This window comes from Pseudorasbora parva, chromosome 3, assembly GCF_024679245.1.
Source record: "Pseudorasbora parva isolate DD20220531a chromosome 3, ASM2467924v1, whole genome shotgun sequence".
Taxonomy (NCBI): Eukaryota; Metazoa; Chordata; class Actinopteri; order Cypriniformes; family Gobionidae; genus Pseudorasbora; species Pseudorasbora parva.
The window spans coordinates 14,913,133-14,940,556 of record NC_090174.1 but is presented as its reverse complement, the minus strand read 5'-3'; the positions used below and the strand labels follow the sequence as shown (position 1 = coordinate 14,940,556).

Genomic DNA, 27,424 nt, shown 5'->3' with positions numbered 1-27,424 from the left:
TTTTGATTGTTCTTTTAAACATTGATGGAATTTAAATCTGCTCTTCTGAGAGGCTAGATTTGTTTGACTTCATGTTAGTTCTCAGATCATCTTAATTTTCTTTGAGCTGTTTTGTGCTTTGTGTATTTCCTTTGTCTTAAATAGATTTTTTTTCTCTCTCTAAAAGATTTAAACCGAATTCAAATCAACCAGACAATTTTTCCATCTCATTTAACATCAATCGCACAGGTGAGGTCATGTGGCGTTGCTATGGCAATAGGGAGTCAGTTACTCGAGAGCAGCTGCACACCTGTGCAGTAATTTGTTAGACCACAGATGCAAGGGAAATAATTCAGAGACCAATAGAGGATCAGAGGGGCATCAAAATGCCAAAGAAAAGTGACTCAGCGAGACAACTGGAAGATGGTGAGTTGTACTTATTGTTTAAATGTAGCATATTTTAATAGTTGCATTAACCTAAAAACCATTATTTTAGTTATAAGGTGTCATCCTTTGATATTTAGTGCTTAGGGAGCTACTCATGCAATTTTTCCCATTTTGGTAGTGGGAATAGACATTGATGGAGAAGTGGAGAGTGCAGAAGGTAAGAAAAAAGATTACACTGAATTGGTTTCTTTTTTATTATTAGTGGTGGTGTAGAAGGAAAACATCAGTATTTCTGGGTTACACTTTTTAATGTGTCCCTGTTATAGTGTAATTAAACATAGAGTGATATTAATTAATTACATGTACTCACAGGTTAGGATGGGATTAGGGTTTGGGTTAGGATTATGCCTAATTTATAGTTATTACTATAGTAAATACATGTAAGGTGTAAAAGGGACACGTTAAAATAAAGTGTTACCTATTTCTGATGCTTATAACCTAGAAACTAGAAACTAAATATCTACATAGTGACAGCATGTTTTTGAAAATGAAACCTCACCCTTTTTTCCTCTTTCTTACTGAAAAAAGTTTATCTTTCTTACTGAGCGAGAGTGTCTTGTTTTTATGCATTTCCATAACAATACAATTGTGCTCTGTTTTTCTCAGAGGACAAAAGAGCAAAAGGCAAGGGTGCTAAAAAATCCGCAGCAGGCAAACGGGGCAAAGCAGCCGCCAGTGAGGATGGTGAGGATGAAGATGAGGACGATGAACCCCCCAGAAGTCGTCGAGCGGCCAATAAAAAGAAAGCTGCACAGGCTGAGGAAGACAGCGATGATGATATTCCTCAGAGGAGATGTGCCGGGAACAGGAGAAGAGGAAAAGTGCGAGAGAGCGGGGGAGATGGAGGGAATGAGAAGTCCGGCAGAAAAAGCAAAAGAGGTGGGAACAAAAAACAGAAAGATGCTAAGGGGAAAGGGAAAGACAAGGACAACGACAAAGACAGCGACAAAGATGAAAAGAAGAAAAAGAACAGTAGGTATGCAGACAAAAGTGGTAACGAGAACTGGATAATGAAGTGATAATTAATTAACTGCTCACGACACCTATAGCAAGAGAACACTGAATATAAGACACAGCTCTCCTGGAACTGTAAATAAATAAGCTAACTATGTTTTTTTTCTCTCTCTATTTTACAGTCCATCCCCAAATATTTATTGAAACGTTTTTAAGGTGTAATAACATGCCATATTATCGTAAGTGGTTAGTTTTGTTAGAAAATATATGGTCAGCTATCAGAGCCTCTCCCTATAACAGTGACAGTATCATTTTAACTATTTAAAGCCATTGCATTTTTAATACTATGTCTCCCCATACGCTCTAGACACACACTTGTACTGGTTAGAGCTCATGCATTAATCTCCATTTTAAAAGCTTGGAAATTCTATCTATATATGCTTGATATTAGTCTTATGGGTACAAAATTAAGCAAAACTTTAGTTTAATGTGTCCTTAACAGTGTAATTATACAAATAAGTACTTAAAAATGTCCTTATGGTTACACTTTATTTTAATTTGAGCTTGTTGTATAATTATACAATTAAGTATGCAGTAATAATGTACTTACTATATAATTAGGGTAAGGGTTTGGTTTAGGGTTGGTTGCATGTAATTATGCATAATTTAATGTTATTTCTATAGTAATTACATGTACTGTCAGTATTACTTTAAGCTTAGGGGTTGGTTTAGTGTTAATTGCTTGTACTTAAACATCATTCTATGTTATTATTATTATTGTAAAAAAAAAAAAACATAAATAAAAGGTTTTCCTGTCTACACAACCTTTAAATACACTACACAACCTTTATAAACACTAGGCATCACACATTTGCTGACTACAGATGGAAAAACTGCATCATACACTAAACAACTGAATCCCACACTTCCAGACTTTCAGCACAACAAACGACCAGTGTTGAAAACATAATTGTTATGTATGTTCTCTATGTCTTAGTGGTGATGATTCCAAATCAGACGAAGAGGAGGAGTCCATGTCTGAAGGAGAAATGGCCAAACTGATGGAGGAGGTGGAGGAGAAGAAGAAACTGATAGCAAACATCAGAAACAAGCCCTGGCGAATGAAAAGACGACTTAAAGTCCTCAAGTACTGAGAAATCTTAAATGTAATGCAAAAAATGTTAAAATGAATCAATAAGCTTCAAGACACCCCATTAGGCCATGACTAAATTCAAAGTACAGCAAGGACTTATGTGCATTATTATTTTTAATAAAACAATTAATATAAAATAAAAGTATTAAGGAGATTACCCTCAGGTGCTGCTTGCTGATTTTTTTATTTTAACGAAATTAATTTATTATATTTTTATACAATTTGATAATTAAATATTTTGTATTTTCAGTGGATTTTATGATACTAAATTATATTTATGGAACACTTATGATCCATGTATTACCCGTTGACCACTTTTTGAGAATAGACCTGAAAAATATTTTTTTCCAAAACATGCCACTCTAAAATTAAAACTATGAGAAAATCAAAGCCATAAATTTAAACAAGCTGTGCTCCAAATTTGAGGTTGATATCTCAAGAAATTAGTACAATTTTGTTGGGGGTGCAGTACCAAACATTTCCACTAGATGAAATTCATCTCCCATTCATTTCCAATTATTTTTGACAATGAGGAGTACTCCTCGTAATAAGTGTTTTTTCAGGACCATTTAACGTTTTAAAATCATATACATGATTTTTGTGTGTTTACATAGCAAATACCAAAACCTTTACTCAGTTTCGTTCCATTCAGATAAAGGAAAAAATCCAAAACTTAATATTTTTTGGTAAAAAATGGCTGACCTGGGGCCTAATTCACAAAACATTCTTAAGAATAGAATTATTATTATCTAACTTAAGAAAAATTATAAGAATATTTTATAATTATTACTAACCGGCCGGTAACACTGCCTCGCTGCTCCACCGAGGGTACGCCGGTGCTCCGTATGACCCCGTTGGTACACTCCCTGGGAGCGTGGATACAGCTGCCGGGACTGTCCCGCTGGGTCGCGTGGCCCATCAGGCTCGGCTATGCGATTTCAGTTTGCGCGAGCTCCTCCCCGCTTCCGGGGTGTCCGGTTCACCATGGTGGGGCCCAATGCCCCTGTCATGCGTGCGGAGATCGCTACCCTACTGGCGAAGGGCGCGATCGAGCTCGTCCCTCCAGCCGAGATGAAGTCCGGCTTCTACAGCCCCTACTTCATTGTACCAAAGAAATCCGGTGGGTTTCGGCCAATCCTGGACCTTCGCGTCCTAAACCGATCCCTTGACAGGGTTACGTTCAGGATGTTGACTGCGAAACACCTTTTCGAATGCGTTCGTCCATGTGATTGGTTTGCAGCGATCGACCTGAAGGACGCGTACTTCCATGTGTCCATCCTTCCGCAACACAGACCGTTCCTACGGTTTGCATTCGAAGGGCGGGCATATCAGTATGCCGTACTCCTATTCGGGCTAGCTCTGTCCCCTCACGTCTTCACGAAGATTGTCGAGGCAGCCCTCAGGCCACTCAGGCAGCAAGGGGTTCGCATCCTGAACTATCTTGACGATATCTTATCTTATCTTAAGATATCCTATCTTATCTCGGCTCATACTGGGCCACTCTCGGGACCGGATGTGCGAACACAGAGACCTGGTTCTCCACCACTTAGCTCGTATGGGCCTTCGGGTCAACTGGGAGAAGAGCAAACTCTGCCCCGTACAGAGGATCTCTTTTCTCAGTATGGAGATTGACTCGGTCGCCATGTGCGCAGCTTACCGGCGAGCGCACGCAGTCACTGCTGACTTGCCTCCGTCAGTTAGAGAGCAAGAGTGCGGTTCCACTGAAACTGTTTCAGAGGCTCCTGGGGCATATGGCATCTGCAGCCGTGGTGACGCCGCTCGGATTGCTTCATATGAGACCGTTTCAGCACTGGTTTCGCGATCGAGTCCCGAGATGGGCATGGCAGTCTGGCACGCTCCGGGTCCCAGTGAAACGGGCCTGCAGACAGACGCTCACCCAGTGGTCGAACCTTAGCTTTCTACGGGCAGGTGTGCCCTTAGAACGAGTTTCCAGGCATGTTGTTGTATCAACAGATGCGTCCACCATGGGTTGGGGTGCCATGTGCAATGGACATGTAACTGCGGCTTCTGGTCAGAGAGCCAGCGCCGGCTGCATATCAATTGCCTCGAGTTGCTGGCAGTACGGTTCGCCCTGCACCGCTTCCTAGCGTTGCTGAAGGGACAACACGTTCTAGTCAGGTCGGACAACAAGGCCGTTGTAGCGTACATCAACCACCAGGGCGGTCTACGCTCCCGCCGCATGTCCCAACTCGCCCGCCATCTCGTATTATGGAGTCAGAAGCGCCTGAGGTCCCTTCGTGCTGTCCATATCCCGGGGATCCTGAACCATGCAGCCGACGAGCTCTCACGGATTCAGCCAATCCCTGGGGAGTGGAGACTCCATCCCCAGTCGGTCCAGCTGATCTGGGATCAGTTCGGGGACGCACAGGTAGATCTGTTTGCCTCCCACGACTCCCATTGCAGCCTATACTATTCCCTGACTGAGGGCTCGCTCGGCACGGATGCTCTGGCACACAGCTGGCCGCAGGGCCTACGCAAGTATGCGTTTCCCCCAGTGAGCCTTCTTGCACGTGTTTTGTGCAAGGTCAGGGTGGACAAGAAGCAGGTCCTTTTGGTCTCCCCGTACTGGCACGGCCGGACCTGGTTCCCAGAACTAGTACTCCTTGCGACAGCCCCTCCCTGGCTGATTCCTCTGAGACAGGATCTCCTCTCTCAGAGACGGGGCACCCTCCTCACCCACAGGAAATCTCCTCCTGATCTTTGGAACCTCCACGTGTGGCTCCTGGGAGGGACACGGGAGGTTTGAGTACCCTACCACCTACAGTGGGTAGGTGAGTCCACGAGACAGGCCTATGCGTTGAAGTGGAACCTCTTCGTCAGTTGGTGTTCTTCCCGCCAAGAAGACCCCTGGAAATGCTGATCGAGTCTGTGCTCTCATTTCTCCAAGAAGGGTTGGATCGAAGGCTATCTCCGTCCACCCTGAAGATTTATATGTCTATCATGACCTCTGGGACGGTAAACCGGTAAGTAAGCACGACCTGGTCATCAAGTTCCTAAGAGGTGCGAGGAGACTACATCCTCCTCGCGCTCTTCTCGTACCCTCTTGGGACCTCTCAGTAGTTCTAAGTGCTCTGCAGAGGGCCCCATTTGAGCCTTTGTGGTCTGTAGATGTTAAGTTCTTGTCTATGAAGACAGCGCTCCTGACCGCATTGGCCTCCATTAAGAGGGTAGGGGACCTGCAGGCATTTTCGGTTGACAAAGCGTGCCTGGAATTCGGGCCGGTTGACTCTCACGTGATCCTGAGACCCCGGCCTGGATTTGTGCTCAAGGTTCCCACCACTTCATTCAGAGACCAGGTGGTGAACCTGCAAGCGCTTCCTTTGGAGGAGGCAGACCCAGGCACTGCTCTGTCCAGTACGCGCCCTCCACGCTTACGTAGACAGGATGCAGTGTTTCAGGACCTCAGACCAGCTCTTTGTCTGGTATGGTGGGAAGCTGGAAGGGAAGGCTCTCTCAAAGCAAAGGTTGTCTTACTGGATAGTGGACACCATTGTTTTGGCTTCTCAGCAGCAGGGGTGCCCATGCCCCCTTGGGGTCAGGGCACACTCCACTCGGAGTGTGGCCTCCTCTTGGGCTTTAGCACATGGCGCTCCGCTGACAGACATCTGCAGAGCTGCAGGCTGGGTGACACCAAACACATTCGCCAGATTCTACAATCTCCGAGTGGAGCCTGTATCCGACTATGTACTCGCCTCTACAAGTGGCCGGTAATGGATTGGCTCAGGTGTCTTCACTTGCTCGCCATTCCACTCCACGGACTGGATACGTGCGATATTCTTCTCAGGTGAGCTCCCCGAGAGCCCTGAGCTCCTCCAGCACTGATGACGCCGACGCCAGTAAGTCTGCCCTTAGCCCAGACACTCGTGTCCGGCCAGGTGCCCCATGTGCATGTAACACCTGTTTAGCTTTGTTAACTAATGTTAGATGGTAATTGAAACTAATCCGAAAAACTTAGCATATAAAAGTGTAGTAATTCATTCAGACACCATTGATTCTTGGTGTTTGTAATGATCAGTTTAAACTACTGAATAGACAGCTTACCATTCTGAAACATCCAGCAAAAGTTTTTCCTGAGCAGGTTGTAATCGATCCTCTTCGATATTCTCCGGGTCTGATTCTGGCTCAAATTGATAAGGCAATACAGACATTTTTGCAATAACATTGAGCGCGCGTATCTACCCGTTATGATAAGAGGCGGGACCTTTTTGGTACGTGCGCTAAGCTGCTGTCCAATCACAGCGCGGGAAGCGCTGGCCTAATCAGAACTTTTTACGTATTTTTGAAGGAGGGACTTCATAGAACAAGGAAATCATCAGGCCATTTTTAGGACAGAGGAAACACCGGTATACAGATAAGTAAATTGTGTGAAAAATACTGTGTTTTTTTACACGCGAAACATAAAGTCATATTATATTGCACACTGTAAACATAATCAAAGCTTCGAAAACACGCGAAGAATTGGACCTTTAAAAGTCTAATCAAGTCACCTTTATTTATATAGTGCTTTTTCCCAAACAATGCTAGGAAGACTGTTCCAGATTTTAGGTGCTAAATAGGAAAAGGATCAACTGCCTGCAGTTGATTCTGATATTTTAGATATTATCAACTGAATTTTGTGACCGCAATAGACGTGATGGAGTATAATGTGTTAAGCGCTCGCTGGGGAGCTAAACCATTTAGTGGTTGGTAAGTAATAAGCAAGATTTTAAAAGGTATGCAATGTTTAATAGGGAGCCAGTGCAGTGTTGACAGAACTGGACTAATATGAACATACTTCCTGGTTCTAGTAAGAACTCAAGGTGCTGCTTCGGACCAGGTAGAGTTTGTTTATTAAGCGAGCAGGGCAACCACCCAGTAGAGCATTACAATAATCTAGCCTTGAGCTCATGAACGCATACACTAACTGAAAAAAGATAGTTCTAGTTCTTGAAGCTGATTGATTAATCCAGTTAAGAGTTATGTGTTTCATTATGGTTTTTTTTATGTTTCTGTGTTTTCTCTGCAATATTAGTTATTAAGTTATCCTTATCTGTGTCCGAGAGCGGCCCCTATACCCTGACTTCAGACACAGAGTGCCCCCGAAGTTCTCCGGGAATTCATTTGGTACGACTGTCACATTATGACAGTACATTATGGGTATTCTTTGGACGTTGAGTGCACTCATTACTGCAGACATTATGGGATTACATGAGTACACTTAATAACAATCCACATTGGTTTCAGATACCAAATGGCTGTCTCCTCAAATAGTGTTCTATTTAATGGTGTAGGGGGCGATTTCAGACACACGCCTTGTTTGTTGCCTTGATTACTGATTTCTGTGTTCCCTTGTTAATCCTGTGTATAAATCTCCTACATATCTCCTGAGTGTTTGATATTCTAATTAAAGACTTTAGCCTATCTGTGGAACTCTTTCGTTGTGTGATTTCTGATAACCAACATTAAGTCTTACTGTGGCCATTTTCAGTAATAAGTAAAGTTTGTAATCTCCACCTACCCTTTTCTCCTTGTGTCTGTAGAGAGGCTCAGCAGTTTGTGGATAAATTTGAAGGTGCTTTGGGCAAAGGGAAAGGCAGGAAACTATATGCCTACAAAGTGATGATGATGAAGGTAGGAATATGAAAATCTTCACGTTATGCATCACTGAAAATTAAACATTCCTATTTTAAGAGAGATCAGATTAGAATGTTTTATAGAGACTTTGGTGTACACTTTTTAAGCAACCACCTAGCAATGCCCTACAGTCCCTGACAAAAGTCTTGTCGCTTGTGTACAAATTGACCTAAAGTGCCGCTGAAATATATTTCTAATCAAGATTTTTTTTTACAAGAAATGGCTCATTTTTACAGTGTGGCTCCCACCACACTGTAAAAAATTATTTAGAAAAAAAAAGTTACCTGGTTGCCTTAAAATTTTGAGTTAATACAATGAATATTTTCTGAGATCCGACAACCTTTATTAAAATATTATTAAAAGATTTTGTAAGCATATTGGGGAATTGTGTGTTTTATTTCTGATGACGCAGTGAAACAAGTGATTTATCAAAAATGTTATGTGGTTCAGATACAAAAATATTTTGAGTTTCTTATTTATTAAACAAATTTCCTTCATTGTATCAACTCAAATTTTTTATTTCAATAAACTCAAAATTTTAAGGCAACCAGGTTATTTACTTTTTTAAGTTAAACCAACAAAAAACAACAATAATTTTTTACAGTGCAGCTTTTGTGATAACGTTTCAGTGAAAAACTAAACTTTCAAAAAGTATTCTAATATTCACAGCTTGGTAAAGCCCATTAAGTCAAAAGGTTGTCACCTTGTCATATGAGCTTCACCTGTGACTAATAATGGATCAATTAGGTCTCAAGTGTGTATAAAAAGAACCCCAGTACGCTAGACCTTCACATCAACTGCAACTAGACCTCTGCAAACATGCCTAAGATTCACCCAGAGACTAAAGTTTTGATTATCAAGAGGCTGAAGACCAGATCCACTGCTGATGTGGCAGACACCTTCAATGTGTCTCAGCGTCAAGTACAGAGGATAAAAAAAAGATTTGAAGAGACTGGAGACATTTTTGACAAGCCTAGGTCAGGCAGACACCGCAAGACAACTGCTCGAGAGGACCGTTTGTTGGCTTGAAAATCCAAGGCCAGCCCATTTTCAGCCCATCATCTAAAAGTCAGGTTAATATCAGGTATTTCTAGAAAATAGATAAGCGACAAGACTTTTGTCAGGGACTGTAGTAAACACCCAGAACTCCCTATCAACAACATAGCAATGGGTTGAAATACTACTTGAATACCTTGGCAACCATACTACAAAACCTTTGCTTTATGATGGCAATAGTTTAACACTGATAACCTTTTTTTGGAAAACATAAAAAAAGTTACATGCAGCCTCCCAAACATTCTCTATTTGCTTTGTGCCTCATACAGAAATGGATAAAGTTTCAAAGAGATTTTGAAAATTTTAGGACGTCGTGCATCCCATGGGAGCGGAAAATAAAGGAAGTTGAGAGTAAGTATTAATTATTCCCATATATTATGTTACATACAGAAATGGTGCATAACATTTAAGCTCTCTTACTGATGATAGAAATGTTTTTCTTTGACCTGTACAGAATTAGAAATTATAGAGCCATATTCATGTATTTGAATGTTTTTTTTCCAAGTAAAAAAAACAAACAAAGGTACTCAACTGAAAGTTCCTAATTCTGAGCCTTGGTGATTTTTTAATCCACTTGCAGGTCACTTTGGCTCCTCAGTTGCTTCCTACTTTATTTTCCTCCGTTGGATGTACGGCATGAACTTGGTCCTCTTTGGCTTGACTTTTGGCCTGGTTGTGATACCAGAGGTCAGTGTTTTATCAATTATGTTGTGCTTTACCTACATAAGAAATAAAATGATACACTCTAAAAAATTTTTTGCTATTTGCCACCAAAAGTGGTTCTTGGCTTGTAATCATAAGGGAATCACTTTTGGTGCCAAATAGCACCATATCTTTAAAGGTGCTCTTCAGCACCTTTGTCAAATGGTGCCATATAGAACCCATAAGAGGTGCTATATCACATTGTGTTTCTTCCTCAATAATGGTGCTAAACAGCACCAACAGTAGTTCTTTGGTGTGTAAAGAACCTTTAAAGGGCCTTGAAAGGTTCTTTGTATGGCAGTTGTGCTATATAGCAACCCAAAGAACCACTGAAAAACCCTTGAAGAACCATACAGGGGCGTAACAGATTCTGTATATGGTAATGGTGCTATATAGCACCTCAGTCATCCCAAAGAACAGGTGAATAACCGCTGAAGAACCCATGAATCACCAAGATTATGTGCTGTACAACACCTAAAGTGGTTCCCCTAAGATTACAAGCCAAATAACCACTTTGATATAGCACCGTTTTTTTTAGAGTGTACTCTTTTGGTTTAATTTTGGCTTAAGATATCAATAACGCATATTTAAAATGGCTTCTGCCCTTCACAAAGGATTTATTATCCACAAGGTTCTCATGGGACTTCCATATGGATCCATTCCTCGGAAAACTGTGCCGAGAGCAGAGCAAGACACTGCAATGGACTATTCTGTTCTCACGGATTTCAATGTAAGATCATGATTCACGTATACAATGGGGTCCGAAATTTTGAGAACACTAGTGAAAACATGTCTATTTAGCAATTTTCAGCCAACAATTTGAGTGAAAGTTGAATTGAAAAATAAATCTGAATTCAGAACCTCTTAGTATTTTATGTAGCTATTTTGACAGCAGCAGCATGAACTCCACAAGTTCATGTAAAACCTTATGTTCATGCTCTCCAGTATGATTTGAAAATTAATATTTTGTGCTTTACAATGGAAGCAAAAACATCTGTACCAATCCGTTCACATGATTAATACCACAAAACGTACTTATTTTATTCACGTTTATTTACAGGTTTAAATTAGAATTTAAACCCTCAGAATTTTGACCCCCTGTAGATATTTTCTGTCATGGAATTATGCATTTTTCACATTTCTCATTACCTTAATATAAATGTATGATTGTCAATAATGTTTTTTGATGCCTTCTCTTTGACAGGGTTACTGCAAGTACTCTGTACTTTTCTATGGCTACTATAATAACCAGAGAACCATTGGCTTCCTGAAGTTTCGTCTCCCTCTGTCCTACCTCATGGTGGGCATTGGGACCTTCGGGTATAGCCTCATGGTTGTGATCCGAACGTGAGTCCCTCTTTCATTCATTGCTAGATGTTGTAGCAATGACATGAAATGTTCTTGAGAAGTACATATGACTGAATGTGTATGCCTATGCAAAAAAAAAAAAAAAAAAATTGAAAGGTTAAATTTTTTTTAGTTCTTCGTGGATGACAAAAGGTTATACAGAATCTAGTGTATTGTCTATTATCTAAAATGGTTACACATATTTTGGTTGCAGAATAGACACTAATGCAGAAAAAACAATTAACCCTCCAATTTATAGGTGCAGTGTTTCATTTTAGCACTAGTGGAACTGTTAATAAAAAAGCTTTTTGTAAATTTAACACTCCTACTATCTTTTCTACTAATTAGTTCCCAAAACACTCAAGTGATGCTTCCAGTGTCGTCTGTTTTGCTGCTTGATACTGCAAACTTCAGTTTATCATATTTATATTAGTATTCATAAACACACTGTTCCCTTTCGGGGAACTCGAGCTGCGTCGAAACGCTGTGAGAACGCCTCTGCGTTAATGCGTCGTGAAGCGCCTGTAGAACCATTCCATCGGAAAAAAGATCGATCATCGGCGTGATGACGTCATCGACCGGAAGCTATAAAACGTCCGTGAAAACAAACAGGAACTAGCTTCTGAGCCTTCAGGAAGCGATCTGTGTGAACCTGTCTGTCTATTTGGTGTTTTTGTCTGTCTATTGAAAGAGTTTTTCCACCCTTTGTTAAATATTCCTTATATTTACAAAAAAGAGAAAATAAATAGATAGAGAAATGGCGAGTGAAAGCAGTCAGTTCAAGAGGTGTGTACATCCCTGCCCACGCTACATCACGAGTGGGGATACACACTCTCTTTGTGTTGCCTGCTTGGGAGCGCAGCATGCGCTCCTACCGCATGTGCATGCGCTGAGGTTCTAACGCGAGCTGTGGCCAGATTAAATATTGACTGGCCCGTAGAAAGATCTGAGGCAGGAAGAAAGAGATCTAGCAAATTAGATGAAAGATTCCTGCCCGCTCGCGCTTCAGAACCTCAGCGGCGGGGCCTGCCATTCTTCCATGATTTGCACACCAAGGTGGCAACATCATGGAGGAGACCGGCATCATACCGTGTGTTCAGCCCTCAGACTTCGGTCTACAGCAACATCATGGGGCTGAAGCACTACGGTTATGGGGCGATGCCAAAGGTAGAAGAGACGCTCGCGAGCCATCTCTCGCCTTCCTCGGCATCGTCCCTGAAGGCCCCGACTTTGCCCACCAGACCATTAAAAACAACGTCGGCACTGGTGGGCAAAGCGTACTCGGCAGCAGGTCAGGCTGCTGCATGCCTGCATACCATGGCTATAATGCAGGCTTATCAGGCTGACCTGCTCAGGGACTTAGATGGACGTGATGAAGTGGGGGGTGATGTCATAAATGAGCTAAGAACAGCAGCTGATCTTACTCTCCGGGCCACCAAAGAGACGGCCAGATGTGTTGGCCGCTCTATGGCAGCATTGGTGGCTACGGAGAGGCATTTATGGCTCAACCCCACTGAAATCAAGGAGAGGGAGAAAAGCTTCCTGCTCGACGCGCCGCTGTCTCCTGGTGGCCTCTTCGGTGACGCAGTACACACTGTCACCGAGAGGTTCCAGGAGTCAAAGAAACAAGCTGCGGCGCTAAAGCAGTTTCTCCCTCTCCGGGTCCAGGTCCCTGGGGCTGCCGCTGACATCAGGCAGCCTAAGCCGAGTACGAGCTCCGCTCACAGGGCGCAACAAAAGCAGAGCGTCGCCGCTCGAGCTCCCCCTCAGCGCGGGGACGAGGGGCGGCGCTCTCAGGCGAGGCCTTCGAGGGGCAGGGCTGATCTGCGGACAGTCCTGATCGCCAAGAAGGCCTCGTCGAAGCGTTCCTGACGCCAGAAGCGTCAGGACGCTGAGGGTGGTTCCCCCCGTAGGGAAGCGGTGTTTACCCCTGCCAACGGTACCCGCTTCCCTACGGCACCCTCGGGGGGCCGCACTGCCAACCCCGCCGCAATGCCGGGGCGCAGTCGGTCTCCGCGGGCCACCCGAGGGTGGTCCGCACCCCCTCCGGGGGGTCCCCGAGCAGTCAAGTCAGTCGTTCCCTGCCGGTCCGCCGCTTCAGGGCACTGCATTTGTTGCTCAAAATACACCAGAGGCCAGCCTCGAGAGGCTGGTTCCCTTAGTAGATTTTCTAGACGAATGGAAACGTCTATCAAATATATCTCGTTGGGTCCTGCAGATAGTAGAAAGGGGGTACGCCATTCAATTCAAAAGTCGGCCACCTCCTTTCTGCGGTGTCCTACCTACAGAGGTGGGCCCGGAGCAGGCTCTGGTAATGGCACAGGAAGTAGAGACACTCCTGCAAAAAGGGGCTATAGAGAGGGTTCCCCCTCCCAGCAGGGAGTCTGGCTTTTACAGCCGTTACTTCATCGTGCCGAAGAAGGATGGGGGCTTACGCCCGATATTAGATCTGCGGCTATTGAATCGCTCGGTGGCCAAGCTCAAATTCAAGATGCTTACACTCAGACAGATTGTAGCGCAGGTCAAATCGGAGGATTGGTTTGTCACCATAGACCTCAAAGATGCGTATTTTCATGTCTCCATCCTTCCACATCACAGGAAGTTCCTGAGGTTTGCCTTCGGGGGAGAGGCATACCAATATCGTGTACTTCCCTTCGGTCTAGCACTGTCACCCCGCACGTTCACCAAGTGTGTGGATGCAGCTCTGGCGCCGCTGCGTCTACAGGGCATCCGCATACTGAACTATATCGACGACTGGCTGATTCTAGCGAATACAGAGCAGATGGCGGTTCAGCATCGAGATGCTGTTCTCGCCCATATGTCGAAGCTGGGGTTGAGGCTGAACGCCAAGAAGAGTGTGCTTTCTCCGGCTCAGAGAACCACTTTTCTAGGTGTGAACTGGGACTCGGTAATTATGCGGGCGCAATTATCGCCAACACGCATAGCATCGATCCTGGCAGCCGCCAAAGAACAGAAGCTAGGCCGAGCCGTCACTGTGAAACGGTTCCAGAAACTGTTAGGTCTCATGGCAGCAGCGTCCAACGTGATACCTTTTGGCCTACTGTACATGAGGCCACTGCAGTGGTGGCTCAAAACAAAAGGGTTCTCCCCGAGGGGAAATCCGCTCCGCACGATCAAAGTCCTGCGGCGATGCCTACGTGCTCTGGTCATGTGGAAAAACCCGGGGTTTTTATCTCAGGGTCCCGTGTTGGGGGCTCATGTTCGTCGCGTAACGCTAACGACAGACGCCTCTCTCACGGGCTGGGGGGCGACCATGAGTGGTCGCTCATCCCAGGGTCTATGGCAGGAACATCAGCGGCACTGGCACATAAATCGGCTAGAGATGCTCGCAGTGTTTCTTGCATTGAAACAGTTCCTGCCCGACCTCAGGGGCCACCATGTACTAGTCAGAACAGACAACACGTCCGTGGTGGCCTATATAAATCACCAGGGGGGTCTGAGGTCTCGTCCGTTGGACAAATTGGCACATCGGATCCTCCTGTGGGCCCAAGGGAAATTGCTGTCAATCAGGGCAGTATATATCCCGGGGGCCCTGAATCAGGAAGCAGACAGCCTGTCGAGACAGGGGCCGAGGCCCGGGGACTGGAGACTCCACCCGGAGGTGGTGGAGCTCCTTTGGAAGGTTTATGGGAAAGCGGAGATAGACCTGTTCGCTTCGGCGGAGAATTCTCACTGCCCGCAGTGGTTTTCTCTGACCCATCCGGCCCCGCTGGGGCTGGATGCCATGGTACAGGAGTGGCCGAGGCTGCCTCTGTACGCCTTCCCCCCGATTGTCTTGCTTCCAGGAGTTCTGGAGAGGGTACGCCGGGACGGGGCCCAGGTACTTCTAGTGGCTCCGAACTGGCCGACCCGAGTATGGTTTTCGGACCTGATATCTCTCCTGGAAGGCTCTCCGATGGAGATTCCGATCAGGAGGTATCTACTCTCTCAGGCGGGCGGGAGATTCCTGCACCCACGCCCGGAGATGTGGAAACTGTGGGCCTGGCCTCTGAGGGGGCTAGGCTCATAGAGGAAGGTCTCTCGGCCGAGGTCGTGGAGACCATCCTACACTCCAGAGCTCCGTCCACAAGGAAGCTGTACGCTTTGAAATGGAGACTTTTCTCAGCATGGTGCAGAGAACGCCAGTGGGACCCAGTTAACTGCCCGGTTGGTACAGTGCTGGAGTTCCTGCAGGCAAGGTTCTCGGCAGGGTTGACCCCCTCCACACTTAAGGTGTACGTGGCGGCCTTGGGTGCCTTCCACGTCCCTTGCAGTGGAGTGTCTTTGGGAAGACACCCTCTAATTACACGCTTCCTTCGTGGCACATTAAGGTTGAGGCCAGTTATGCACTCGAGGGTCCCAGCATGGGACTTGGCCATTGTTTTGAGGGGCTTGTCCGGACCTCCGTTCGAACCTCTGGAGGAGGTTTCGGATAAGTTCCTCACCTTAAAAACTATCTTCCTTTTGGCCATTTCATCTCTTAAAAGGATAGGAGATATTCAGTCCCTGTCAGTAGGGCCCTCATGTCTAGAGTTTGCGCCAGGGATGGTGAAAGCAATTCTGCATCCCAGGCCGGGTTATGTCCCCAAGGTTCCTACGAGCCCACGGGGCCCCATCACTCTACAAGCCTTCTGTCCTCCTCCGTTTATGACGTCAGACCAGGAAAGGTTAAATCTGCTGTGTCCTGTGAGGGCACTGGATACTTATGTCCACAGAGCTGCCCTGTGGAGGAAATCGGAACAATTGTTTGTTTGCTTTGGACCCCCTAAGAAGGGGGCCCCAGTATCCAAGCAGAGGATGAGCAAGTGGGTGGTCGAGGCCATCTCACTTGCTTATGAAGCTACCGGGCAGCCATCTCCACTGGCTGTCCGGGCGCACTCAACCAGGGGTATGGCTGCTTCTAAAGCACTCTTGTCGGGGGCTTCCCTCCACGATATCTGCAACGCGGCCGGATGGTCGTCTCCTTCTACCTTCGTCAGGTTCTACGAACTAGACTTGGCATCTACAGTAGGGGCACAGGTACTCTCGTAACCGTGTGCGCTTCGGCTTCACACATACGAGACACTTGGTCCTATGGCGATGTGGGTATAAGCGTTCTCACAGCGTTTCGACGCAGCTCGAGTTCCCCGAAAGGGAACGTCTCAGGTTACGTATGTAACCCTAGTTCCCTGAGGGAACGAGACGCTGCGTCGCTCTGCCATACTCCCGGCGTGTCCGTGATCACTTACTTCAGGCTTTATCAGAAGTTAGTTCCTGTTTGTTTTCACGGACGTTTTATAGCTTCCGGTCGATGACGTCATCACGCCGACGATCGATCTTTTTTCCGATGGAATGGTTCTACAGGCGCTTCACGACGCATTAACGCAGAGGCGTTCTCACAGCGTTTCGACGCAGCATCTCGTTCCCTCAGGGAACTAGGGTTACATACGTAACCTGAGACGTTCTGTAGCACATGATGCATTCTTAGTTATTTACCCATAACAGTAATGAATCTGAAGCCTTGCAATTCACAGAAAATGGCTGCAAAACAACATTTGAATTTTGATTGAATTATTGTAATTTAAAAATGTTCTGAATATGCATATTTAAAATCTGCTTTACATTTGCATTTTACACAAATGTAGTACATTTTTAACACACATTCTGCAGATGCAAAGACTTAAATTGTATAGCGTTACTATAAAAGGGAGATGCTTGAGTTTTGTCAACGAAATATACAAGCATGTTGCAAGTATGAATAGTAGCAATTTTGAGAAATAAAGGTGTAATTGTGAGATATAAATTCAGCTGCACAAATTAAGGGTGCAATTATGAGCAAAATGTTCAAAAAGGTGCAATTGAGAAACATGTCATGGTAGCTTTTTATGAACTGCCTGAAATGAATGCAAATCTTCCCTTCGTTCCACTCAATTTAAGAACCGGTATCATTTTTATTGATCCTGTGGTGTATTGTAATATTTTTAAATACAAAACATTATCTCCAGTTAGCCTAACAGAAAGTTTACCACACGGTATAATTGTATGAGTGTTACCAACACGATAGTTGTTGTTTTGACTTCAATTGGAAATTGCGCTTCTGTTATCCTGCCGGCGAGATTGGATTCTCTACAAGTATTGAATAAAGTCCACTCTCGCTGTTAGGATGGCTAAAAACGCAGATGTGGGGGGAGGGGACGGAGAAGACAGTGAGTTCACCTTTGCCTGGAAGATGTTCACCAGCTGGGATTATCTTATTGGGAACGCTGAGACAGCCGACAATAAATACGCCTCCATCACCACCAGCTTCAAAGTATGTGCTTTTGTGTATATTGTGTATATGTGGAAGTGCTTTGGTAGGTGTTGATTTACTGACCACTGCATTTTTCATTTTACTATTTGGTTGTCCATTCAAAGATCTGAGTAGGTCAACTCTCCATGTTAAACCAAATAGTCTGGCCATATTAAGTGATATATAAATGTCCCTACTATAAATGTCTGTAGCTCCAAAATGGTCATTCATGAGATTTTCTCAGTTTGGAACCTCTGATGTGTTCTGCAGGAGTCCATTGTAGATGAACAGGAGAACCAAAAGGATGAGAACATTCATCTGAGGAGATTCTTACGTGTCCTAGCCAACTTTCTCATCACCTGTACACTGGGTGGAAGTGGCTATCTCATCTACTTTGTGGTCAAACGATCCCAGGAGTTTGCAAACATGGACAACCTCTCATGGTACGAGAAGAATGAGGTAAATATAAGCATAGGGCCACATTTAATATCTTTTCTTAAGTACACTAACAAGATACAGGGATTGGTCAATGAAACTGAAACAGAGCAATAGCACAGTTGTAAATAATATATTGCAATCCACAACATAATGGGAGACATATCAGAGTTCAAAAGAGGACAAATTGTTGGTGCACGTCTCGCTGGCTCATCCGTGACCAAGACAAGCAAGTCTTTGTGATGTCTCGAAAGATATGGTGTCCAGGGTAATGGCAGCTTACCACCACGTAGGGTGAACCAAATCCAACAGGAGTACCTGCAGGAGGAAGCTGTCTTTAAGGGATGTTGAAGTACTAACCTGGATTGTTTCCAAAAAAACATAAAACCACAGCTGCCCAATTGTGAAATGAAATGTGCACCTTTATTCTCCTTTTTGCACCAAAACTGTTGTTGCATTTAGTTGGGAGCGTTGAATCAAAATTCATGGTTGGGCGGCCAAATTTTTGATCACTCGTATTCCATTTGCATAATTATTATATATAATTATATATTAGACGTGTATTAGACGTTAGATTACATGATACCAACAAATTATTGTGGAGTAAAACTGTGTTTCAGTTTCTTTGTCCAACCCCTTAGATGATGTAATAACAATATAATTTGTATCTCAGATGGAGATTATCATGTCTCTACTGGGTCTGGTGGGTCCGATGCTCTTTGAGACTATTGCCGAGCTTGAAGAATACCACCCACGTATCGCTCTCAAGTGGCAGCTGGGGCGTATATTTGCACTCTTCCTTGGCAACCTCTACACATTTTTGCTTGCTCTGTTCGATGAGGTCAATTCGAAAGTAAGTATTCTGATGATAACACTTTATTTCCTGTTCTTTCAATATTTCTAGTAAGACATCAATGATTTTTAAGTAATTTTTTTGCTTCAAGCTTGAAGAAGAGGATTCTATAAAAAATGCCAGCCTTTGGTACATTAAGGAGTATTATGCCAACTTCACGGCCAACAACCCAAACTACACAGGCACTCCACCTCCTATGGACCCTGCCGATGTCATCAGAGGTCCATGCTGGGAAACTGCAGTGGGATTAGTAAAGTGTCCATCTAATTCCTCTAGCAGAAATCATATACAAAATACTGTATATTGTATATAAGACATTCTAATATAAATAGTTGTTTGCATATTTCTTGTGGCTTTATATCTGTAATTGAAATCAAAGCATTTACCTCAAACCATTTCCACCCCACCATTAGGAGTTTGTGAAGCTGACCATATCAGATATACAGGTGACTTATCTGACCATCCTCATCGGTGACTTCCTGAGAGCGCTGATTGTACGTTTCCTGAACTACTGCTGGTGCTGGGATCTGGAGGCTGGCTGGGTGAGTCAAAGTTATAGGTTCATAACCAGCAACCTAAACTGTCATGTAATGTTTTGATAACAGCCTTTTTTCTTTCTTTCTTTTTTCAGCCTTCCTATGGTGAATTTGACATAAGCGGCAATGTGCTTGGATTGGTATTTAATCAAGGAATGATTTGGTACGAATGAATGCTTGTCATTCAACAGTACATTTTTGCCATATTTCAAAGACAATATAATTATGAAATTACATAATAAAAGATATACTTAAGTCCTATTTAAAACCACTTAAACTCCACGGAGCCTGTACAGGGTCCGGAATGACATCGTCATGTATATACATTCCATTTTAAACTTCAGTGGAGGAGCTATGATGGCATATGTGGTAACATTTGAAAGCTTAGAGTCTCCACTTTCTGGAGATATGCATCACTTTGACATTTCTTTTAGACAAAGTAAAGTATTTACACTAAATTACTCTGGTACCATTTCCGCCTGGATTTAGACTACCCAAATTGAAAAGCCTCCCATACACACATGCAGTGGTTTAAGTTCAAACTGTTGGTTTAATTTAACAGGAAAATGTATGCTGAAGTGTAGGCTACTTTTTCACAGGGGTTAGCTTAGCTATGTTAGCATCAGAATGTTGGAATCAACTGAAAGCTTGTGCTTTCCATAACACTATTTGTGTGGCAAATTCGTGTATCAAATTAAGATATAAACATAAAGAGAGTTGCTGTAAGTGGAAATTTTTGGTTTTGATATTTACAAGGTTCCATGTAACCCAAGGGTGTCCAATCCTGCTCGTGGAGGGTCACTGTGGCACTGTCCTGCAGAGTTCAGCTTACACTCCAATGAAACACACCTGAACCAGCCAGTCAAGGTCTTACTAGGCATACTAGAAAGTTCCAGGCAGTTGTTTTGAGGCTAGTAGGAGCTCTGCAGGACAGTGGGGTAACATGAGCAGGATTGAACACGCCTGATGTAGACTGCATCAAATGCTTTGAAGCTTTTCATCTTAGAGAGACAATTTAGACATTTTAATTACATCAACACTACATTGGACATAATTACAAAACAAGATTTAGCCACATACTCTTTTGTAAGTGTAGATATAAATTTGTTTGTCTGTGTTTGTCAGGATGGGGGCATTCTATGCTCCTGGTCTGGTGGGCATCAATGTTCTGCGGCTCCTGAGCTCTATGTACTACCAGTGCTGGGCTGTAATGGCCTGTAACGTCCCACATGAGAGAGTCTTTAAAGCTTCTAAATCCAATAACTTCTACATGGGTCTGTTACTGCTCATCCTCTTTCTGAGTCTCCTGCCTGTGGTTTACACCATCATGTCTTTGCCTCCCTCCTTTGACTGTGGACCCTTCAGGTACACACACACACACACACACACACACACACACACACACACACACACACACACACACACACACACACACACACACACACACGTTTGGTTCACTAAATCTTTGTGGGGACTCCCCATAGACGTAATGGTTTTTACCGTACAAACTGTATTCTATCCCACTAAACTGCCCCTACCCCTAAGCGTACCCATTAAAGGAACCATTCTGCATTTTTGATTTTCAGAAAACATCATCCTGTATGATTTATAAGCCTTTTGAAAGCTGGTAATGTAGGTGATCTCAGGTTTTACTATCCTTATGGGGGCATTTGGTCCCCACAATGTAATATAAACACACAAACATTGTGTTTCCATGTTTTTCAGGGACATTTCATAAGAAAATCATTTTTATACTGTAAAAAAACACATCCCCCCCCCCCCCCCTATTCCTAAACCTAACCAATAACAGGAAGAAAAAACAATTCTGTATCATATATAAGCTGTTTTCCTCATGGGGACCATACAATTTCCCCACACAGACTTTGGATATTGCCGTCTTTGTGGGGACATTTTGTCCCCATAAAGTAGGGTTTACCAGGACACAGACACACAAAAACAACTCCTATGCACACAAGCACATACATGCTATAATACATTTTTACTATCAAATTTACTCATGCTTGTTGTGACATTTCCTGTTACCACAGTGGCAAGGCTAAAATGATTGACATTGTAATGGAGACCATTGATCTGGATCTACCTGCTTTTATGGGGACGATCTTTGGCTACCTAGCAAACCCTGGACTCATTATAGCAGCAGTGCTTCTCATGGTGTAAGGAAATTATAAATATTTAAAACTCATGAGCACATAATACAAGGAAAATTCCTTACATTTGTGTTATTGATTTTTTTTTTTCACAGTCTGGCCATTTACTACCTGAATTCAGTGTCACAGGCCTACCAGAACGCCAATATGGAGCTAAAAAAGAAAATGCAGATGGTTAGTAGTGTTTATGCTCAGGGATATACAACAATCCATGCTAAGATGTGTTAGATGGCACAAGTTTGTTAAAATTTTTATATAGTGTGTGTTTCTAACATTTGTTTTTAGGCAAGAGATGAGGAGAAGAACAGACGGAACAACAAAGACAGCACTAATCAAGTAATGAAGGACCTGGAGGATCTACTTCCCAAAAACTCTCCTGTGCATCATGCCCAGAATAATGCAGGTGGGTATTGCATAGAATGTTATGTTACTGATGATCATGCACTACCATGTAGTACACTTTTTAAGATGAAGGTTCCAAAATGTTTTTTCACAGTGATGCCATTATATATATATATATATATATATATATATATATATATATATATATATATATATATATATATATATATAAATATAAACATTCTGGTTCCTAAAATAACCTTTAAATGAACATTCTTAAAAGATCTATTTTTAGTAGTGTGAAGAACATTTTAATAACCTAAAGAACTGAACAAAGAATGAACAGTAACGGAAATTATAAATAAACAGCAGACAGGCACAAGAAATGTGTGATATAAAACGATCAAACAACAGGCCAGGACACAAAACACGTAGACAGGTTGACAAGCTGAGGATGACAGCTAAAACCAGCCCCACATGACAACAGGCTGAAGAACTGCAGCACTAGATGGATGGTAGTGGTGTAGAACAGGCAAGGGCACAATCAACCAGAGGTTTGATATTTGAAGATTTCACAGAAACCGGTCTTGCAGGAAGAGAAACCAGCAGCTAGGGAAACAGGTTGCAGGACTGGAAAAAAACAACACTCAACACCATAACAAAAGACAACACAAAGAGAGAAAGCAATATGTGTCAAGAGCAACAACAACAAAAAAAAAAAAAAAAAAAAAAAAAAAATAATAATAATAATAATAATAATATATATATATATATATATATATATATATATATATATATATATATATATATATATATATATATATATATATGACTAGAATAACAAAAGAAAAAGAAGAGGATATAAATAAAACTGGAAGAAACTAGTCAATTCTAGATATACTGTAAATAGAGAGTAACAAAATCAACAAGAAAAAAACTGACAAAAAACAGAGAAACCATTTTGTTACGTATGTAACTCGACTCGTCGTATGCAACTTGACTCGTGGCTCGACTTGTCGAGACTTTTTTCCAAGATGGCTGCTGTTTGTATACGTGTAATGTACTGTCTTTATAAAGTGTCTTCTTATTAAACTGTGCACTTACAAAGTTCTCAATGCTTCGGTTTGCATGTAGGGACCCTCATTATGTTACCGTGTTAGTGTGAGGCTATTTTGAGCCTTGTTAGTGGTATTAACTAGCGATTTAATTTTACTTACTCTTTGCCACATAGACAAGCATTAAAAGCTAATCTGTTTTTAGAGATAAAACTCTTTACATTCGATTTTCAAGAAAAGGCATCCCAGAGAACGATCTACTGAATAACCATCTGTAAATACCCCTAGGTTCATTTTTCACCGGAGTTGTCCTTTAATAGGTTTTTATTTAATGTTTGTTTATATTATATTTTTGATAAGCTCAAGAATACATACAAGCCTTTAGAATCATGTGTGTAACACAAACGTAAAAAGCAATTGTAAGAAATTATGCATGTCCAAGTGAATGAGATGAAGGAAAGTTAGCGAGGAAAGTTCAAAAACAAATCTGACTTAACTTTAGTGTACTTCCCTGGTGAAGTACCAGGGAAGTCTCTGGAACAGTTGAGCACAATCAGGTAAAAGAGAAGTAAACAGAAGCAAAACAAGGGGGCGTGGAAACATGAAACAAAGATGCAGGCCCAGGGGAGCACATGGCCAACATAAACATAGACACAGCCATGTGGTCAAGCACAAGATAAACATAGAAACATTGAAAAAAGACAAGAATGACAGGGAAGAACCCTGACACCATTATCAACTTTTGTTCTATGAAAATTAAAGGTTCTTCATGGAACCATCAATGCCAGAGTGTTATATTTTATTAGATAAAACTTGCTGTTTCATTTACTACTGTTTGAAAGAACTTTTGAAATAAATTAATAGTTTTAATACTTTTTATTCTTCATCCCATTACAAAAAATAATTTATTATGTAACACAGCTGTTTTTGCAATAATAGAAATGTTACTTAAGCATTTTAGAATCATGTGACACTGAAGATTGGAGTAATGGCAAAAAAACTGAAAAAATTACATTTTCAAATACACTATATTGCCGGACACCCCTGGAAATCATTGAATTCAGTTGTTCCAATCACTTCCATTGCCAAATGTATAAAAAATCAAGTACCTAGGCATGCAGACAGCAACTCAGCCACAAAGTGGTAGGCCACATAAAATCACAGAGTGGGGTCAGCGCATGCTGAGGCGAACAGTACGCAGAAGTCGGCAACTTAACTACAGTTAAGTCAATAACTACAAACCTCTAAACTTCATGTGAACTTCAGATTAGCTCAAGAATAGTGTGTATAGAGCTTCATGGAATTGGTTTCCATGGCCAAACAGCTGCATCCAAGCCTTATATCACCATGTCCAATGCAAAGCATCTGATGCAGTGGTGTAAAGTACACTGCCACTGGACTTTAGAGCAGCGGAGACGTGCTATCTGGAGTGACGACTCACGCTTCTCTCTCTGGCAGGAGGACGAGTCTAGATTGGTGGTTGCCAGGAGAATGGTACTTGCCTGACTGCATTGTGCCAAGTGAACAGTTTGGTGGAGGGGGGATTATGGTGTGGGGTTGTTTTTCAGAGGTTGGACTTGGCCCCTTAGTTCCAGTAAAAGGAACTCTTAATGCTTCCTCATACCAGGACATTTTGTATAATTTCAAGCTCCCAACTTTGTAGGAACAGTTTGGGGATGGCCCCTTCCTGTTCCATTATGACTACGCATCAGTGCACAAAGCAAGGTCCATAAAGACATGGACAAGTGAGTTTGGTGTGGATGAACTTGACTGCCCTGCACAGAGTCCTGACCTCAATCCAATAGAACACCTTTGGGATAAATTAGAGCGGAGATTGTGAGCCAGGCCTTCTTGTCCAACATCATTGCCTGACCTCACAAATGCGCTTATAGAAAAATGGTAAAAATGTCCCATAAACACACTCTTAAACCTCGTGGAAAGCCTTTCCAGAAGAGTTGAAGCTGTTATAGCTGCAAAGGGTGGGCCAACTCCATATTAAACCCTACTGATTTAGAATGGTATGTCATTAAATTTCGGGTGCAAGAAAGGCAGGCGTACCAACACTTTTGTCAATATACTGTATATATAGCTATGGTAGGCATACAAGACTTCTTTTAAAAACAATTTAAATTCATAACAACGCCAAACTTTTGCACGGCCATATAATTCTTTGTAAGTCATATGTATCTGAGTAGTATTAAACAGAATTATAAAGAAATTATCTAAAAATATGGCACATTTAAGTAAAATTGTCACCCTTCAATCCATTTGTTTTTTTCTGTCTTAGAAAAAAAAAAAGACCAGGGTGGAAAATCTCCAAAAGTGAAACCAGGCACAGCTGGAAGTGATGTGCGTCTGCAGAAAGATGTGTCACTCGCTTCGGCCAATCCTAATGCTCGGGGGCCTGTGACTCGAGCACCAGGCCCCAGGGGACCTGGACCGCTACCTGGCCAACCAGGGGCAGGCAGAGGTCAAGGGCCACCCCCTAGGCGCTAATGTGTGATCTATTCATTATTGTGTGTCCTCGCAGTCTACACACTCTAAAATTAATGTAAGCATTGGTTGTTTTTCCAGAGAAAGGATATTTAATTTTTTTTTTTTTTTTTTTTTTTTTTTTTTGCTGCTGCTGCTGGACACTCCTGCAGAAATTTGTAATGATAAATATCCTTGTAAATTGCATGTATCATATACATACAGTGGCCCTGAAGGAATTTGGACACTCAGTCACATCTAAAAATGTTAGAATGCAATTAGCAATTAGCATCTTCTAATAGATGCCAGAACTTTTCTTAAAATAAACTTCTTCCCTGCATTAACATAATTATTTTTATTTTTATTTTATTTTTTGCAGTTATTATTAACCAACTGAGTTGAGATAAAGTCAGTTTATTGGGTGTCATTCATCATATTAACTATAATCATATTCCACTAACATTTGACATCCAAAAGTGTCTAAATACTTTGTTTTCTTAATTTTAAACAATATATTGGTTGTTTTATCATCAAAAAGAATTGTGAAATGTTTTGCTTGTGAAGTGTGTTCTAGCATTTATCTTTTAAAATAAAGCTTGCTTCGATGTTTGTCTATATTGACATCCATACATGTTTAATTGTGTCTTAAGTGTGTAAATACTATTTAGGGCTGCTGTATGTGAAATGTTATGCATGTAAATTATACCACTGCATATACTAAAGTTACAGGTACAATGTTGTCATTTGTTGCCTATTCTGTTTTGTGTTTTATAATAAATACACTGTAAACCCTAATGTTGTCTTTACTTAAACAAATCAAGTAATCTTGACTAAATATTACTAGTTTAGTCCAAAAACTCAAAAATATAAGTTAGTATAACTTATTTACCTACAAAATACATAAACTTAAGATTTCAAGTTGAATGAACTCAAAATCATAATTAATTAAAATAGCTCACTCTGGTCTTGCTTTGATGTGATTGGCCATTCAAGGAGTTCTGTCTGGCAACAAGAACTAATTCACTGATTGGAGGACATTTACAAAAGGTGGTCCTTTTCTGTTGCTGATTCAAATTAAGATGGAGACTTTTTCATTGCGTGCAATCTTAAAATCGGTAAGTAAAAAATCGTAAGTTACTAAACATAATAATAATAATATGTGAACTAACTATAACTAACCAGACTGACTTTATTTCTGTTTTAAATAAAATAATAGTTTTGTTGGAAGTCACCATCATGGAGATAAGTGTTTGCTTTAGTTGGGCTCTTGACCCTTGACTGTATAATATAATGTTTATCTGGCTGTTTTGTGTTTGTGAGACACATTTGGGAAGAAAGTCAAGAGAAAATATCAAGTGATGTTGTATGATTAAACAACATCACTCGATATTTTCTCTTGTATTGTGTTCCTTCCCAAATGTGTCTCACAAACACAAAACAGCCAGAGAAATGAGAATGTGTTGGAAACTCAGAAGTGAAGACCAGGAGAGCTTGGGTATATCTTTCGGGCAGGCGTTCCTCTTTATTGAGAAACACACTGTTGCTGCAGTCGTCCAAGTCTAATTCTAAACAGTATACATTGTAATTTATCCACATTTCAGGGGGAGGGATTTACACAGTAGAGGAGGAGACAATCTAAACAAAGGAATGCACATGTTGTTTAGGTAAAAAAGGGACACACCTCATACATTTCCATGTCACCAGTCCTAATCCTATCAGCATAACAGTGCCAATCAGACCACCAATCCAAATCCTATCAGCATAACAGTACCAATCAGATGAATAGATGCAAATGTGATCACTGACAATGTTGCTTATAGATCAGGAAGTGCATAAAGACAAAAGACTGATTAGCTTGATCTCCTTAGAATGTAGTCAACCTGAACCTCCAAACTGTAAAGCATTATGTACATAACAAACTGTTAGTATACTATTACATTGGAACCTTGATATAACAATTTATAAATTTGTAATCCCACAGTCCCCCCTTTGAGAGTTCTAATAACTCTCACATAATACAAAT

At 42.1% G+C, this 27,424-nt stretch overlaps 1 protein-coding gene across 1 annotated transcript; it reads left to right on the top strand.

Moving 5' to 3' along the window:
- Positions 1-296: 296 nt before the first annotated feature.
- On the top strand, positions 297-25,457 carry tmc2a (transmembrane channel-like 2a). Its single transcript, XM_067439984.1, has 20 exons — positions 297-405; positions 545-583; positions 1,033-1,402; positions 2,378-2,527; positions 8,074-8,164; positions 9,493-9,574; positions 9,804-9,910; positions 10,557-10,655; positions 11,130-11,272; positions 17,414-17,561; positions 17,811-17,999; positions 18,649-18,828; positions 18,920-19,078; positions 19,242-19,370; positions 19,460-19,527; positions 20,490-20,729; positions 21,413-21,538; positions 21,628-21,706; positions 21,818-21,935; positions 25,217-25,457. The coding sequence occupies exons 1-20, from the start codon at positions 366-368 to the stop codon at positions 25,423-25,425; spliced, it is 2,766 nt and encodes a 921-aa protein (XP_067296085.1). The 5' UTR covers positions 297-365; the 3' UTR covers positions 25,426-25,457.
- Positions 25,458-27,424: the final 1,967 nt, after the last annotated feature.

Bases quoted from the DNA above. Each gene is read 5' to 3' on its own strand.
- tmc2a (XM_067439984.1), top strand. From the start codon at position 366: ATGCCAAAGAAAAGTGACTCAGCGAGACAACTGGAAGATG. The intron at 17,562-17,810 runs GTATGTGCTTTT...TGTGTTCTGCAG, and splicing joins CCATCACCACCAGCTTCAAA to GAGTCCATTGTAGATGAACA. The intron at 19,371-19,459 runs GTGAGTCAAAGT...TTCTTTTTTCAG, and splicing joins GGGATCTGGAGGCTGGCTGG to CCTTCCTATGGTGAATTTGA.